At 30.7% G+C, this 19,164-nt stretch overlaps 2 protein-coding genes across 3 annotated transcripts in view; one reads left to right on the top strand and one right to left on the bottom strand.

Annotated features, from left to right (window-relative positions):
* Positions 1-4,046, top strand: part of Rrp6 (exosome component Rrp6) — a 103,357-nt gene extending 99,311 nt beyond the window's left edge. Inside the window, exon 22 of the mRNA XM_085827462.1 lies at positions 3,628-4,046. Within this exon, the coding sequence (XP_085683588.1) occupies positions 3,628-3,667 (40 nt within the window). The 3' untranslated portion in view covers positions 3,668-4,046. The remainder of the gene's footprint in view (positions 1-3,627) is intronic.
* Positions 1-19,164, bottom strand: part of LOC118186084 (FAST kinase domain-containing protein 4) — a 29,723-nt gene that overhangs the window by 6,481 nt on the left and 4,078 nt on the right. For both annotated transcript variants that reach the window (XM_035356094.2, XM_035356095.2), the window contains 5 exons: positions 17,600-18,751; positions 15,792-16,064; positions 6,974-7,092; positions 6,686-6,803; positions 1,308-1,416 (listed from right to left, as the gene is read on the bottom strand). In XM_035356094.2, coding sequence (XP_035211985.1) covers positions 1,308-1,416; positions 6,686-6,803; positions 6,974-7,092; positions 15,792-16,064; positions 17,600-18,602 — 1,622 coding nt within the window. In that variant the 5' untranslated portion in view covers positions 18,603-18,751. The remainder of the gene's footprint in view (positions 1-1,307; positions 1,417-6,685; positions 6,804-6,973; positions 7,093-15,791; positions 16,065-17,599; positions 18,752-19,164) is intronic.

The following is a 19,164-nucleotide window of genomic DNA, read 5'->3' as shown; positions in this document are numbered from 1 at the left end:
TTGGCGTCCTGTAACAGGAAAGCATCACCTATTGCCCTGACATATGGAAACACATAAACATCAAGGATGTCATCTCTATAAACCTGAGCATTCACGGTTCCCCTTGGAAACACATGGAGGTCTGTGCGTCTACCCAAAGAGATGCCACCCCAAACACAGACACTGCCTCTTCCGTATGCATCTCTTTCACGAATGTTTGACGGATGATAACGGGTTCCAGGTTCTCTCCATATCAAATAACGCCTACTATCGCTTTCTAGACTAAACCTGGAATCATCCGTAAAGAGAACTGCACTCCATTGATCAGGCGTCCAGTGGACATGCTGTTGTGCCCACTGCAAACGCTCCCTCCTATGGCATGATGTGAAAGGCACGCAAATGGCTAGACGCCTCGCATACAGACCACCTTCGTGAAGCTTTCTACGCACAGTTGAGGATGACACCCTTCCGGTGGCTGCAGCAAGGGAGGATCTAAGAAGAGTCGGAGTAGCGGTTCTATTCCTGCGTGCACATAATGTCAAATGTCGGTCATCGGCGCTCGTCATAGCAGTTGGCGGTTCTTGGCTGAACCTCCTAGATACCGAATCTGTGGTTTGAAATTGCCTCCAAAGTCTATGAACCGCAGAAGGACTCACATTTAGCCATCTGAACACTTCTGTTTGACTTTGTCCTGCCTCTAGTCTCCCAATGGCTCTCCATCGTAGTTCTGTAGGCAAATGATGCCTGAAGGTTATTGTAACGAATTGTCTTTCTCAGATTTCTGATGTCACTATCACAGTGAAATATGTGGGCTTGCTCTCAAACATGGACTTTTATGCTCTTTGCAGATGACATATTCCGAGTGCAGTGCCACTAATTTGCATATTGCAGATACTCTTACTTGGCAACATATTCAAATTTTACATGGTTTGGCTTATTTTTTAGGTCGTTATCACTATTTTTGTGATTTTTCCTTAATTTATGCTAAACAGTGTATAATGTGTTCTGCATAACTTTAAGTAACTTGAATTTTGTTTATGCACGATTTCATGGCAAACTGCAATTATGTAAGTAAGCGTGTATGTGTATGTATTCACTCAAACAATCAAACAAGTGACTGAACACAAATATTGTTTGAATGCAAGAAATATGGGTGATGGAAGGATGAATTGTTTACCTAGTCCTTACTTATAACTGGTACCTTAGAATTTGAATGCTGCAACTTCTGCAAACTTGTTGTCAATAAGTCTTGCATTACATAAGTCAAGAGATTACTGTATTTAAAAATTGATTATTTCAAATTAATATTATTAAAAAAAAAGATTTGCCTTTTAGAGCCTTCAGGAAGAGGTTTTGTAATGTTAGTCTCCTTAGACAGCACTCCATAATCTGATAGTGAGAACAGTTTTTTATTTTTATCCATTATAAATTCTGCATCTGTTAAAAGAATGAATTATTAATTTTACAAATAATACAGCAGTTATATTTTTAACACAATACTAATGAATAAATCTAATAACATATAATTCTTAAAGACTTAAAAAGTAATTATTCAATTTAAATCTGAATACTTAAATTAACAATATGAAAAAGGATAGTTTTATTATGTTCTACAGTAATAAAAATACAAAAGTGTTTGGACTCACAGAATTTTCAATAAAGAATTTTTATATCAAAACAAATTTTATACAAACTTGATAAAGATTTGAAACAGTGTGTTTCATTTAATTAGAATTCCTACAGTTTTAAAGCCTTATGAATTTAAATATACTGCTAAAGTGAACTCATTTGACATCTACTGTCAATTTATAAGTCAAACAACAAAAATCACCATTATATTTTCAAATTTTCACAGGGCTAGTTTCGATGGTTTTACTGAACCATCATCCTCAGCCACATGACTTTCTATTAGAATATTAAATTATATACAATTTTTTGCTGCATTTCATTAGAGATAGATTTTTCATTCAATTAATTCAGTTCTCACTTCCCAGCAAGGCAAAAATACACAAAGCACAAAATATCTTCATTAAAATTGAAAAATATAGAAATCATAAAACACCAGATACAGTTAAAACAATTTTTACAATTAAAATTATTCTACTTAAAAACAAGCAATTCAGCCAGCAAGCAAGAAAGCAGACTTTTCGGTGCACAAAACTGAAACTTTACTTTTTGTTCTGCTCAGCAAAAAGACACTGAAGGTGCAAAAACTGACTTAATTCACTATTTTTCTAAGTTTCAAATGTAAACAAATACGGCAGCTACGGTAAAAAAAATTAGGCTTAGATGAACTTTTAAATTGTTGATAATTCTACAGTTTGCAATACTTGTCTCTAGACTTTATGTCTCTAGACATAAAAACTTTAACTGGAAGATAAGAACAACATAATTCAATCATTTTTAAAGCAAAAAATGCAGAATTTACAAACATATAAGATTAAAGAAACTAAGCTCACTCACCCAATTAACAGAGGATAAATATATATGTATATTTGCTAAAGGAATACTGATTATATTATCTCCTAATAAATTTAGTAGAAGTATTTAAGATCATTTAATATATGTATAGTTGTATATTTTTGATGCAGCCGATTGCAACTAAAAAGAGGGGTGCACAATTACATGTTGTACTAGTCCTATATAAAAAATTTCTATGTTCTGAGCTTACTCGTTTTTTAGTTATGCGAGGTACATACATACGTACGTATGTACAGACGTCATGAAAAAATTTCTGCTAAATCAATTTTATAATCTGTTTGGGGAAAAACAGTCCTTTAATCTGTCCTTAGTTACAGATGTCATGCAAAAACATCATTAAATTGCATTCGATAGCTGTCAAAATGGATATTTCTGTTGAAATATGATGCCCAGAATTTTTCATGATTACAATACTTCCTTTACTTCATACAAGGAAGTAAAAATGGAGGCTGGGGATTCTATAAAAATGACAACAGAAGTAGTTGTAGAAATATTGATATACAGTACTGTCATGAGGATGGTACATAGGACTACCAAGTGCATCTGTGTTTAGTGTGAAATGGTTCTCCAGTGAATAATTTCTAATTTAGAACTGGTGGTCCATATCCAAAATGAACAGTAAGTAAGTTACTGTCACTGATATTAGAACATACTGTAATTTATTACTCAGACCACATGAATAACGTGAGTATCTCACACTGATCTTTCAGCAAATAAGTGCATCTGATGCTAACTATAATAATAATCTCTCAGAATGTAGTGTCAATTCTTTAAATGATTTAAGGTTAAAATTATATCTTTTTTCTCATATAAATGCTTATAGGAACAGATTTTCACTGTCATATTTACAACCTAACGGAATGAACACAGTACTGATAAACTTTAGAAATCTAAATCAGAAATTTAATTTATGAACTTAATTTTTTTATTATTATGATGCCTGTCATTTATTATGACACTGTATTTTTTTTTTTTTTTTTTTTTTAAGTGCAGTACAATGAATGGAGAACTAAAAGTTAATTTTCCTCGTATTTTGCTCTTTTATTTTAAAAAAGTGGAAAATGCTAGCGGGACTGCTTGTAAAATTTGTGATGTATATGAACAAAGTGCTGTTTCTTATGGTATAGTTTAAAGGTGGTTTGTGACATTTAACTGCAAATATTTCAGCCTCAAGATGATATCCATTCTGAACGACCATATTCTGTAAAGAAGGACCTACTAAAAGAAGCTTTCGCTGAAAGCCCACATTATGTATTTCAGTAACTGGCAGACAGAACTTAATATTTTGAAAAGGATAATATATGATCATTGGAAGAAGACCGGGTATGTGAGTTTCTACAACGTATGGTTACCCCATACATTAACAGAGCAGAATACGCATGTTCCATTTTCAGCATGTGAGTTTTTGCTGAAAAGAAATAAAGAAGCTCTTTTTTTTTTTTTTTTTTTTTAAAACAACGCATTACTGAAGCTGAGAAATGGATACTATATAATAATGTTACAAGAAAAAGATCATGAGGACAGTGAAATAAAAGAATTAGAATAAAGCTAATCTGTGTAAAAATAAACCCATTTTTGGAAGTTTATCTACTGCAACTTTATTATTATAAATATTCATACATATGCTCATAATATTAGCATAACAATCATAATAAACGCAAATATGAACTGACCACGTGGAACGAGAACGTAAATTATTAAAATCTTGATAGAAATTCAAACGTGTGGGGTAGGAGGAAAAGAATACTGAATGTACCGGAATTTTCTATGGTTTTCGCAATTCTTTGATCAATAGAACGACGTGCACCTGTCTGTACTCTCGCACGCACCATAGGTTACGTTAATGCAGAGAAAGGGGCAAAAGCTATTTCCGGGAGTGTGATTCACTATCTGACGTTCCATATACGGAAGAAAAGTTGTTTATTTAGTTCTGGCTTTGGTACGGGGGGAAAAATGCATGTTCATTAAAAAAAAGCACTAAAAACAAAAAAATAAGGGCTTTAAAGAGAAAGTAAGCACCTATATGGGCCTTTATATTTTATTTTCAAATATAAGGACTTATAAACACTTGTAAGGCCACTACAAACCCTGTGTATAACTGCAAATGATCTCCATATTGTAACCATATCCGACTTCATATGTAACTTTGAAAGACAGCATGAGAAGAAAACATAAAAATGATACATCAGAAATATGCAGTCTCCAGAAAAAGTATATAACAGTAATGAATCTTTCTGGACATAAGGGCAATATATAGTGATTAGAACAATTCATACCCAACCTAAGTGAAGGATTTCAGAAATAGGGGGACTAAAAAGCTTACTAAACAAAGATTGCTATTATCTTTGTGCTATAGAAAAGACTAGAAAAATACTTGAAAGCATGAACTGAATTCACTAAATATAGTTGTCTTAGCCTCCCTACACAAAAAAGTAATTAATAACTAATTAAGTAAAATAAAAAAACATGCAAAGAATGTAATTAAAATGTTGTTATCATAAACTGTTTTACTTGTATATGTAAAAAAAGCACTTTTTTGTAGGAAAAAATATATAAGAATAGCATTAGTAATAAATATCCCACAAAATATGGAAATGATATTGGTATATCACCAGCATTAACTAGCTTCACAATAAATAATTTATGTATGGGTGATTTGGAGATCAAAGGAAGCTAACTACTCCTATATCCATTTTTCTATTAAAAATGATAAACTCTACAGTAATTAAATTTTAAAACATCCATGGAAACCAGTCTTCGTTTATGATATCTGGCAAATTATTCCACATGATATAAGTAAATGACATGACATCGGCAGATTCTTAAATTTTGTTACCACATCAATTCATAAAGTCTCTGCTTACAAACATGCAACATTTCTTTAAATTTTAACAGTTTAGGAATTTTATATCTTAAATAATATGAAAGTATGAATAAAGCTCAGTATGAATATATCAGTTTTTATGTAGGTTAATATTTAATGTAAATTATATTAATTTACACTACAATGCCAGAAAAATTTGAGATTTTTTTTTTTTTTATTACAATTAGGATATATAACAGCAACACCTTCTTCCTAAATAGCTTCATGTGCAGGTAGCATGGATATATATATATATATACATAGCAATAGACATTTATACTAGAAATTTCTGTACTGATACTACTGTGAAGATGACAGGTTATAATTTTAGCAATTTTCACTAAGTTACTAAAATGAGCAGTTATTGGTGTTCATAAAATGAGTTACAGTATTTCACAGATACAATCAAAGTCTAGATTTCCACATTGGAATAATTCAAGAGTGTACCTCAAGTCTGAGAATTCCAGTAAAATATTGAACATATAGCAGCATTTTGGCCATTGAAATACTATGCATGATTATAACAAGCATTGTCTGTCAAGAACCACTTTAGGCAACACGTGCCCACAGTTGTGCCGCAACTAAAATCACAATTAAACCTTAGAGCTTCATTTAGCATCAGCTTGAATATAATATACAAAGCAACAGCATCCATCTTGTAAATGATTTCATCTGCATGCGGCATACATGTAACAATAAGAGAGATCAGACACTAAAGAGTATGAGGAACTTCAATTGCCTATGCCTGACCCAAATGTAAGTTAATATTTAATGTAAATGACAATATTTTCTTCATAACACAAACTGTATACCTTATCTTGAATCCAGAAGCAGCCAATATACACTTAAAACAAATGCATAGACCCAGCATGTCAACAAGACATAGAAGTATAGTCGTTGTTCAAGATATAGTCAAAGTTTTCTTTTATATATATATTATGACAAGCTTTTAAAAATTGGAAAATAATCAACTAAAACATGTTTTTAGTTAAAATAGCTTGTATGATATTATTTTATGTAACCATATGTAAACCTATACTTAGGTTTCATTTCTGAATTCAAAAATTAAAAACATATATCACATAGTTTTCCATCAGAATTAAAAGTAAATTTTCATAGAGATACATTTTTTAAACATATCATGACATTTGAGAAAGTGAAAATACATTAATCAGTTATTAATTTTATGTGATTTAAATATGAAAATGAGTACTCAAAATTACAAAATAATGAACATATAGAGTTAGTGAATTCGCAAATATTTTATAAGAAATATTTATAACATTCTTTATAAGAAAAGTACTGTAAAAATCATTATTAATTTATTTATTTTGCCTTCAGCAAATAAATTAAATTTTTTACCTATAAAAATGCCCATTTCTGTACTTTGGTTTGTACATATTTTGTCTTTAGATATAAAGATGCTTAGAATATCTAAAACCTGTTTTCTACCCTTCTCAATTTCAGAACTTTCAGAAATCTGCAAATAAATAAATAATTTTTAAAATATGACAAGTTAAGAACACTTAACAAGATGTCTCAAACCTTTAGAAATTATGAATGTTTCATATTATGTAAATAAAGTTGAAATACAAAATATAAAACACTATCAAAACATGCATTTTTTTTCTAAAGTGATTCCAAAATTACCTTTAAAGGTTCCAAGAACAAATCACAGCCAAATATGCATTCTGGATGATAGATTTTCAAAACTGCTTTCAAATTCATAAGTTTCAGTTTGTTGCTTAAGACTCGAAGATTTGAATCATCTAAGACAGATAATGCAATTTTATAAATTTCTTCCTATTTTCCAGTAATTTGTGTACAAAAAATATTGCGTAATCAACTAGCATAAAACAAAAGACACAACTTACCTCATTGATAAATTGATAATTACTACATAACACCTCATAACAAGCAGATGTATTTAATAAAGTTAGTATGAAATCAAAAACAGTTGTAAATTGTAAAATAACTAATATCTCTCTTTCTATTAAAAATAATTACAACTCCAATAATGAAGGGAAACAGAATTAGCAGAGTTAGTAATTAAAAAGCAAGCTAACAAAGGATTTACTTTACATCATTATTTTTTTAATTAACATGGCAAAGCCAATCATATTATATAATTTGTGGCTTAATAAAAATTTTGCTTCAGATATAAGTTATAATCACTGATAAATTTTTATATATATACTTATCTTAAAAGTTTTCAAATACACAATTATAACCATTGATAATTTTTTTTCCAATTATTACTTCAAACATTTTCTGTTATTTCAAATAACATAAATTACATCAAAAGCTATTCTACATATTAGAATGGAGCTATTACTAAATTATCTAGGAAACTGCCTTCGTTGTGAAGTTTCACCTAATGAACTGAAATTTCATCTTATACTATTACAAAAAACAGTTTTCTAATGTTTTCTTTATATATTTTTTTGCTTGTATTTTCTGCATATTATATTTATTTCTAGTTTTATTATCACAGATTTGCAATTTTTATTTTATTTAGCAATTTAAATCAGCTTTCAAAAGTACTTTTTATAATTCTGTTACTAAGCCTAGTATGACTTTTACTGAGTATTTATTTTGGAACATTACAAATATTTTGTACATATTTTTCAGCTCTCTTTAATTTAAATTTCTGAATGCACTGACTGAGTATCACTGCCAGTTAAAATATCAATTCACATAAATGAAAATATATAAAACTCTGATATTTTTAAAACTGCAGTTGAAATAATCCATTTATCAACTCAATATTAAAGTACACTGAAGGTAAGTCCTTGATTGATATTATTACAGTAAAGTCTATGAATGACACTGGCATAATAAATTGGCTTGCTGTAAATAAAACAACAATGAATGACTATAAGTATATCTACTTTGAAGTTACTCATATTACCCTTACTGATCAGTGGTTTAAACAATTTCATATTAATAAATTTGAATGGTTAAAATTAATGGAGATCTATAATAAATATAGTGACTTATATAATGTTCCAGAGGAAACTGATGCTTTCATAAAGGAAATTACTAATATCGGGTTTTTAACAAAACTTTCCTCCACTGCAAATATCCTCTGGACAAACAGTTCACATTGCCATATTTAATCATATTTTGTTAAACGATTTTTGGCATTTGAAAGAAAGAGACTTGCTTTAGAATACTGTGTTGTGAAATATACAAAAAGTATCGTTATCATTAAATACAAGGTGTCTGAAATGGAACTACCATGCTACCAGATGAGAATCATCATTTACTTTCAGTTCTGTTGCAAAACATCAGCTACAGAATGTCACCAAATCATGCATATAAGCTTTAGGTACTAATGTTGTATCATATAACATTGAGAAAGTTTGGAATTGAAACTTCAAAAACAAAGACTATGATATTCAAGAAGCCGAGTGCTCTGGCCGGCCTACTGATATTGATGAAGCCTGCCTGCGAGAACTTGAGGAAGAAGATCAGTATGCAACCACTCAAGAGCTTGTTAAAGAGTTAATGCCATGTCCATTAATCGCACTATGCATCACATAAACTTGAGCTACAAGTTCAATCGCTGGGTATGGCATGAGCTGACTCAAGCAGATAAAGACTGTCTTTATCTGCAAAAAATGCAGTTAGAACTAAAGACTAACTGTGTAACATAACTGACTCATGAACGAACTAAAGACTAACTGTGTCTGAGCCTGAACTAACCTGCATGAATATCAATGCAAGAACAAAATTCTGGACCGGATCATCACTTGTGATGAAAAGTAGATTTATTTCAACAACATTGGCTAGAAAGGGGGTTGGTCTGTGCCCAGTGAATCTATCAGCAGCATTGCAAAGTGCAACTGACTAACAAAAAGAGTACCTGGAAACTGGTAAAACCCTCTATAGTAAGGTGTACAGTGAGATGCTAGTCCGTGATGCTGCTATAATGGAAAGATGTCGAACCGAGTTCTGTTACAAAATGATAATGTTCCATTAAGATAATGCAAAACCACCGGTTAGTCAATGACTTTGTTACAGTTTACTCTGTAACAAATCGATTGCCAAAAGTGCTCAAATAGCTGCTGCAGATGCAATGAAATATGGTAATCTTTCTTTTGAGTGGTAGCACATGTGCAGCCAGATCTCAGCCTTCTTGCGACAGAACTTTCTCGTAACCACTGCTCCAACACATATGCAAAGTGGATATGCCCTGTCGTCTTTCTGAAATATTTAAAAAAGAAAATGTATCTTCTTGTAGTTTTACTACACAGCCTCACTCACACTCGGTAAGCTGCTGATAGTGCCTTTCTTGTGTCCTAAAAAGAATCCTTGATTCAAATCTCATTCACAATGCCCAGTTTAAAAGATAAATAAGGCATATGAAGTATACACCATTTAAAGAAAATGCAATTTGCATGTTCACAGTGGCACTACTAGCATCACATTTATTTGTCTAACATGAAAGATGAATACATATAATCTTTTAAATTTTGTTTATCTTGCACAGCTTCTTCTTGATGCAGGAATTCCATTTTCCATCAGTGTATAATAAAAATGAAATTATCTAAAGTTCCCAATAAAAATTAAATGTCTATGGGCATCAATATTTTGACTGCTCATTATATGAACTTTTGTTATGCCCATTATATACAACAGCAACAGTGACAACTGGTTGAAAATTTCAAATTTATGCCAGTAGAAAATAGAAAACAGCAAATTTATGCCACTGCAAAAAAATGTTAAGAGTCATACATTCAATCTGAAGCATTTTCAGAGGCAGTTTTCAGTGCAGGATAAACAGCTCACATCCAAGACAATACTGCCTAATTCAGAATGTCTGCTCTCTTAAATTTGTAGCGACATCTTTCAAATGTGTTACTTCATATCTGTTTTACAGAATAAAATTTTGAGATTTAATGACTTGTCACAAAAACAAGTTTCATTTATTTTTATTCATGATCCTTTAAAAATAAACCAACCAATCTGCTTTTTATATTTAAAAGTGTTACCTTCATTTAACTTAACTAGGTTATTTTAAACTGTATATTACTTTTCCTAGTCTGCTACCATGTTGTTGATTTTAGCACAATATACTGTTAGCAAAGTATGCCAATTAATAAATGAATCAGAAATCAGAATTAATCAGTGAATTAGAATCTAATAATAAAAGAATCTTTTAATATATGGGTTATTGAAACTATATGTGTGAGATTAGTATTTTATACACACAAGATTTACATGTGAATACAAAAAATTTTAGAACAGCCTTGCAAAATTAAAAGTGCTACCTACAATAAATATTAAATACATATAAATTATAATTTTAGATATCATATTTGCACAGCAAAAAAGATAAATAAACACTGTAATCACTTCTGTGCATCACCTGGAAGGAATTCTTAAAAATTTCACTGAATAAGTCAAAGCCAATCACAAATTTTTATTGTCATACTGGCTTACTTCTTTAGTACAGTTGTGGTAAAAGAAATATCTTTTACCACACTTTGGGCTCAACACTCTTCTCAAACTTTTTTATTAAGTTTTCTCTCTTCTTACTAAATTTCCATTGGTAATTTTTTTTTTTTTACTTCCGTGTATTTCAAACCTTAAACTCTCTTTAAGAAAAGCAGAAATATAAGAAAAAAAGGTAGTTATATTCATTGCTTCATTGCTTCTTAAATGTTTAAATAAAATATGCAAAACAAAAATAAAAAATAACAATAATGAATAAACATTGCATTGAATCACATAAGACTAAACAGAAGACAAAATTTAAAAGTAGCATTAACCATAGAAACAAAAATGACATTAAGCACAGCCAAGATTGTTTTTCCTTTGGATTGCATGTAATGCCATATGAATCAATTAAATAAGAATTTAAATGTTGACGAGCACTGCCTGTTTGGTTTTTACCATGCCATTATGCACTACTCTGCATGTGCGCAAGAGACTGAGTTAAGATTCCTAGTTTCTAGATTAATAAAATGACAATAATGGTCTGTGAAATATTCCAGATTCCAAAAAGTAAAATCCAATGCAGTTAAAAAGAAAAAAGAAAAAGAAAGGGGGGAAAGAAACTGTGATCAGATGAAAAACGTGGTTCACAAGTGATGATTATATCATTAATTACTGTTAGGAAAGCATCCAAACCAAATTGGCACCACATGCCATAAAGGAAATACACCAAAGCAAAAGTGCTGTATGGCATTAATGGAAAAGAAACAATCATTCAAGTTCAGATACTACAAATAACATAACAGATTTAGAGACTCTAATTAACAAGATTATAGTTAAAATAACATTTTGAATTATAGAGGCTATTATACCAAATTATCCAATTTTAACACTCCATCGGGCGCGTTGATCTGACAGATACAGGCATGTCAAAATCTCTGTTTTTGTCCCCTTAAACTTCTTTTCACGACCTTGACCTTATCAGCATCTGTCCATCTGGACACTCCCTCCTTTGGAATGCAGTAACCACCAGTTCAGTGTAGGAGTATTTCCTGTTTTTAAGCTTATTTGAAAATTTGTATCTGTCAGATTCATGCACCCAATAACGTTTGTCTCCTAAAGCTTTATGGAAGTATCGAGATTTCTTATAGATCTTTTATTTATTTTTCCCATGATGAGTGCTAAACGCTTTTTAGATTTGAATAATCAAAAAGGCCTTGAACTAGTCCATAATATTCTGTTTAATGATGTAAATGAGGAATTAAATGCTGAAGAATTTGATGAAAGTGATGATGAAGAAGTAGATATTTTAGAAACATTTGAAGTAGATTCTGAAAGTATTGAAAACGATTATAATGACTCAGAACTTGATGATGATGCTAACAAAGAAATACATAGAAAGAAGAAAATAGGAATCACAGAAACACGTGGTGCTTATCAGCACTGCACGTGGATATAACTAGATTTTTAATCAGAGTAGCACTGGCCGCCTACTTTTACTGAGCCAGGCTGTCTGATCAAGCATAAAGAAATATTAGCGAAGTTAAAATAGGGAGCGAGGGGCAAATGCACATTACGCTCAAAATCTGAACTTCAAATAATGGAAAGCAACCACTGAACGGATTTTTATACCCTCTGGTAGTACCAAGTGCGAGGAGGTAACGCCATCTATCGGCAAAAATAATTGAATTAAGACAGTAGAATTTTAAAGGCATTAGGAAGGACTGGATTGGACTTCAAATCATTAACTAAACTTTCTAAATCTTTGTGAATGTGAAAAGCCTCAAGAAAATCCAATTCGCCTATGGAAGAAGCCTTTTGGATGATTTTTGCAGACCCAAAATCAAAATTATGGTTAAAAGTCCAGCTATGATACGCTATTGAAGACTTGTTAATTTCCCCTTTTTTGACATAAGATTCATGTTCCTTGATACGAAACTTCAACGCTCTTTTTGTTTGGCCAATATATCTTAAACCACACTGACATGATATACTATAAATTCCCCAAGAATTCAAGACAGAAACGCAATCTTTTAGAATCGAAGGGTGAATTTTATTAATAGGGGAGAAACCGACTTGAAAATTGAATTTCTGGAGAATCCGTGCAATTTCATAGCTAACAGAAGGATAAAATGGAAGCACGACAAGGTCATTGATATTATTTCTAACAGTGGAATGTCTTCTTTGATGGGAATCTGGAATTAAAGCCGTCAAAAAAAAAAAAAAAAAAAAAAAAAAAAAAAATTCAGATTCCCATCAAAGAAGACATTAGACTGTTAGAAATAATATCAATGACCTTGTCGTGCTTCCATTTTATCCTTCTGTTAGCTATGAAATTGCACGGATTCTCCAGAAATTCAATTTTCAAGTCGGTTTCTCCCCTATTAATAAAATTCACCCTTCGATTCTAAAAGATTGCGTTTCTGTCTTGAATTCTTGGGGAATTTATAGTATATCATGTCAGTGTGGTTTAAGATATATTGGCCAAACAAAAAGAGCGTTGAAGTTTCGTATCAAGGAACATGAATCTTATGTCAAAAAAGGGGAAATTAACAAGTCTTCAATAGCGTATCATAGCTGGACTTTTAACCATAATTTTGATTTTGGGTCTGCAAAAATCATCCAAAAGGCTTCTTCCATAGGCGAATTGGATTTTCTTGAGGCTTTTCACATTCACAAAGATTTAGAAAGTTTAGTTAATGATTTGAAGTCCAATCCAGTCCTTCCTAATGCCTTTAAAATTCTACTGTCTTAATTCAATTATTTTTGCCGATAGATGGCGTTACCTCCTCGCACTTGGTACTACCAGAGGGTATAAAAATCCGTTCAGTGGTTGCTTTCCATTATTTGAAGTTCAGATTTTGAGCGTAATGTGCATTTGCCCCTCGCTCCCTATTTTAACTTCGCTAATATTTCTTTATGCTTGATCAGACAGCCTGGCTCAGTAAAAGTAGGCGGCCAGTGCTACTCTGATTAAAAATCTAGTTATATCCACGTGCAGTGCTGATAAGCACCACGTGTTTCTGTGATTCCTATTTTCTTCTTTCTATGTATTTCTTTCTCCTGATGAGGAGGGACCTTTAGCTGCCCTCGAAATCGATTGAGTGTTTCATTATACCTACGCTAAATATAAGGTTGTTTTTTACGATTTTGATTACCTGGAGTAATCGAAAATGCGAAAGGTATAAAAACTATATACGACTCTTGGAACTGTCTTTTTTTTTTTTTTTTTTCTGATGAAATATTGGAAATAATTGTGAAATACACTAACAAATACATTTCTACAATTTCTGATCTATTTAGTAGAGAAAATGATGTAAGACTAACAGATATCATTGAAATAAAGGCATTTATGGGTTTACTTTTATTAGCTGGCGTTTTGCGAAGTCATCGACAAATTTTGGAAGAACTGTGGTCTACTCATAGCATGGGTATTGAGATGTTTAGAATTGTAATGAGTCTGAAGCGATTTAAATTTCTTCTAAGATGCTGTAGATTTGATGATAAAGAGACGAGGAACGAGAGAAGGAAAACAGATAAATTAGCACCTATTAGAGAAATTTTTGAGAAATTTGTGGGAAAATGTAAGCATAATTATTGTGTGGGACAAAATGTTACGATAGATGAGAAATTAGAAGGTTTTAGAGGAAGATGCCCTTTTTCGCCAGTACATTCCATCAAAACCAAATAAATATGGCATGAAAATTTTTGCAGCAGTTGATGCTAAAACGCTTTATACATTGAATTTAGAAATATATGCTGGAAAACAACCCGAAGGTCCATTTAGTGTCAGTAGTTCCCCACTAGATGTTGTTCTGCGATTATCTAAACCAATTTTCAACAGCGGTCGCAATATCACCGCAGATAATTGGTTTACCTCTATTGATGTTGTAAAAGCCCTAAAAGATAAAAAACTTTCTTATGTTGGAACAATAAGAAAGAATAAAAAAGAAATACCTCCCTGTTTTGTTAAATCTAAATGAAAAGAAGTACATTCAAGCTTATTTGGTTTTTCTAAAAACTGCACTTTAGTTTCATACGTACCGAAAAGAGGCAAAAATGTTTTGCTTGTATCATGTATGCACTTTGATGATGCTATAGATGCAGACACTGGAGATGAAAAAAGCCAGATATAATCACAATTTATAATGCTACAAAATGCGGTGTTGATGATCGGGATAAGACGTGTGAAGATGGCTGATGATAGTATTTTATTCGATGCTAAATATTTCAGCTATAAACAGACTAGTTGTATTTTTGGGAAACCAGAATACTGTTCAGAATTTGAAAATACTGGTGAAAGAATTAGTCAATAAAGAAATTATTAAGTGCATGACTAAACCCAATTTATCGAAGGATTTGCAAATGAAACTTCAAACCTACAGACCAACTGCTGAAGAAGGAAAAAATGCAGAGGTTCCCAGTAACCAAAATAAACGCAAAAGGTGCATGTCAAACAAATAAGAAAAGTAGATTGACCCAATATTCCTGCATAAGATGTGCTGAAAATTTTTGTTTGGAACATGCAGTAATGATGTGTCAGGAATGTTCTAATGGAAATCAAACTTAAATTTAGAATTGAATTAAAGTATAACTGATTTATTTTGCTATTTTATATTATGTATTTTTATGTGATATTAATTATTTGTAAACAACTGCCATATTTGAAAATTTTTTTTCAACTGTATTAACATGTTTCATTGTGTGCGTTTTTAAATGGCATTTTAACCTGTGTAATAGTAATTGTAAATAATAAATTAAAAATTAAAAAATTTAAAAAAAAATAAAAAAAAGAAAGAAAGAAAGGTTGGGGTGTAAAAGCCTGTATCTAAAAAGAATAAAAATAGAAGATTTAAAGTAATAGAGATAACCAGAAAAAATGTAAAATAGAGATGTATCTGACAGATACAGCGCGCCTGATGCCGCAAGATTCGAGACGCGCCTAGAGTGTTAAGAAAATATGCATAGTAATTATTCTAAAAAGATTAATCTTTTATGTTTTTAATATAAAGTTTAGTGAAATTACCAATTAAAGGTTTGTAGAAATCCCTAGAAAGAGTCTCTTGTAAAATTTTCTTTTCTGCTTTGTTGAGAATTGCTAATGACCATACCACATCCAGCCAAATATCTAGTGATACAGAACTTGGTTTCAAACGAGGCAAAATATGATTTAAAGTCTTTTCAGTATTCTCAGTTGAATAATTCAACATGGCTGCTGATAAAATGTAGGCCACATATTCCCGAGATCTGCAAGAATCAGGATGATTCACAATCCATTCTCCACATGCATCTAAAATTCCTATTATATGAGAAAAAATATAAATATGCAAAATATTCAATATTTGAATTAGATCTGAAATTTGTTTTATAGAAAAAGATTAACATGAAATAAAAGCATACTGATTAATAATACTTTTAATAACAGTCAGTTAAAAAATAACTGAAAAAATAAATGTTATTGCAATTACTTTACTATACAAAAGTCACATTTATGGTTTGAGTTACTTATTTAGGTGACAAAATTAAATGAACTACACATAAAAAAAATTTTTTTTAGAACATATCTGCTGTAAAAATATACGAAAAACATCAGCTTAATTGGGCTTACAGAAATACAAATACTTTACATTGAGATATATGTCCAGAAGAACAAAATATTAAAAAAAGGGGGTACTTATGTATTAACCCATCGACCGTGAAACAGTCATCAAGGTGATTTAATGCCAGTTATGAAAATGAGTGATGTTACAACAAACATATATAATATCTGTTCTTTAGTTTAATATAACTCTGATTAATTATCTATCTGCAGTTTGACAAAAATGATTCAAATTTTGGACCTGTTTTTTACACAACAGCAAAAGTAGATTATTTTTCAAAGCTACGGAAGTCCTAGCATAAAAAAAAAAGTGTGTATTAATGGACATGATATGGTCAGCTGAATACGTCTGACAAAAGAGTAATAAAATTTTGTACTTGTAGCTTTCTAAACAGAGCTTCCAGTTAAATTGTAGTAGTAGAAATCAAAGAAAATCTTTTTAGACAACAGAAAAATGAAGTGGGTCGAATATTTATTGTTTATTAAAAAAAAAGTGGCATCAATTCCTTGAAAATTCCAAAGGAACAATTGGTGAAATTTTGCAGGATCTCTGCCAACTTTTCTGATTCAACGGTAGCCAACTTTCACAGCTGACAGGATAATATGTATGAACCAAAATATGCATAATATCTGAAATCCTTAATTGAATTATTTGAATTTGTAAACTCAGTATATCTGCTATGATTGGCAGACTAATTTATATCAGGCAAAAGAATATAAAGATAATAATCCAGAGATTGGAAATGAACTAAAAAAATTAAAACATAAGAGGTTTTTATGCCTGGTATGCCATTTATGTCTGTTACATGCAGTCCACTTTACAATAAAATACATGCAATATGCTTAAACATAAGAGTATGCTCAAAATACATGCAGTATGTCACATAGTATCATTCTAAAAACGTTTTTGCACAAGGCATAGCTATCTGACTTTTTTAAACACTTCCTGTTAATGTCTGAAGCAAATATTAAGGTATATTAAGTAGATAAATAATTTTTGATTTTCAATAAGCTTATATTTAATTTAGAGATTATAAGCATTTATTAGCAGTAACCAAAAAAAAGTGATGAAAATTGAATAGAAGTAAAAATTAAAAAGGAAAATTGCATTTAAATTTCAGCTATTGATTAACTTATCAAACTAAATAACAACGGATTTTAAAAAGTCATTTCATAAAATGGGAGGGAAGGGAGTAGTCTTATAAAATTATGTAAAACATTAACAATTTATTTACCTGGATGCTTCCATCTCAGATGTCCACAAGTAACTAAAAGACCAGATATTAATGATGGCTGTTCAACTGATGAAATGCTAGGCATGATATTATTAAATAAATATTGAAGAACCTTTGGATCATAATAGTTCAATTTTTTAAAAGCATAAAATATATCAATTGCTTCTTTTATATCTGGTATCTCAGTCTTTTGTAGCAAATGAAGTGATACAGCATTCAGAATACTTATATTTCTGTTTGATGTTTCAGATAATGTTCGTAATATTTTGCACAATTCATGAATATTTAATAGAGGAAGAAGTTCTATGATTTTTTGTGCTAGATCTTTTTGTAAGGATTTATCAAAAATATAAAAAATGTGAACTAACATTAAAACATCTGCAGCTGAAGCTATTTCAGAAATTCTGTTTTGAGTTTCTTGTTTTAAAGACAGGCACACTTCCTTCTGTAATTCAGTTACTTGAAATTTATGATGGAAATATAAGCATAAAATTAAGTTAGATATACTAAAATGAGATAAATTTTGCATAATGGTTTTCTCAGCTGAAATAACATATGCAGCATCTGGTGGAACACCTACTTCTAGCAAACTACGCAAACCTGATATTAAAAGGTTTGGCTCTAATGTATTACAGGTCTTGCCAAATATTTCACACAAATTTTGGAATCTACTGTCATACTTAAAACTATCAGCATCTATGCCTTTGAAAAATACATGCATTCTTAATGCTTTTAGTAGAGCAACTGATTCATGTACAGATACTGACTTTTTATTATTTACAGTTGCTAGAATTTCATTCAGAGGACAATTAATAAAAGGCTGCAAGTATTTTGAAACTTGAATATTTTCAACATTTTGCAACAAATGTTTATTATGGATATTGTGAGATACAGATGACATTAAAATGTATTTACATTGACTGTATCTTTGAAGGTACCTTCCAATGAATTCTGATTTATGATGGAAATTCTTCAACAACTGTACAGGTATATGATGGTACATACTTTATGTTTGCATAAGAACTATCAGTTATTCACTTTTTAACAGACTGAATATATTTTGAAAAGATAAATTTTAACTATTTCACTGTACTTGATGGCAACGTGAATTTATGAAGCATATGAGTGATAGCTTGCTGCAGTTATACTAATCTGAAAATAAAGAAATAATTTCTATTAGAAATATTTTCTCTTTTAAAATATTAATCATATTACATAGAATTTTAAGGAAGATTTTAAAAGGAACTATTCAAATTTGAAAGATTTTGCAGAAACAATAATGAAGATTATAAATACAAATTCAGCACTGAGACTCAGATTTTGAACTTTATATATTTTTATTTTATTTATTTTTTTTTAAATTTGTTTTTATCTGGCCAGTCCCATTTTTTGATCATGTGGCCGGCTAAGAGAATCAGAGCTGTGTCCTTCGCAAGAAAGTAATTTCAGTTTGCACAAAGAGATAGAGTTATATTCATTTTGTAATTCTTCTGTCAATCTTATAATTTTTATTTTTATTTTGAGATTTGGCAACTGACACTTTTAGGTTGCCAAAGAAAAAAGTT

This window comes from Stegodyphus dumicola, chromosome 12 (assembly GCF_044657685.1).
Source record: "Stegodyphus dumicola isolate Sdum_Otavi_A_Nest chromosome 12, ASM4465768v1".
Classification (NCBI taxonomy): domain Eukaryota; kingdom Metazoa; phylum Arthropoda; class Arachnida; order Araneae; family Eresidae; genus Stegodyphus; species Stegodyphus dumicola.
The sequence above is the reverse complement of the archived record's forward strand: the minus strand, read 5'-3'. Positions and strand labels throughout refer to the sequence as shown.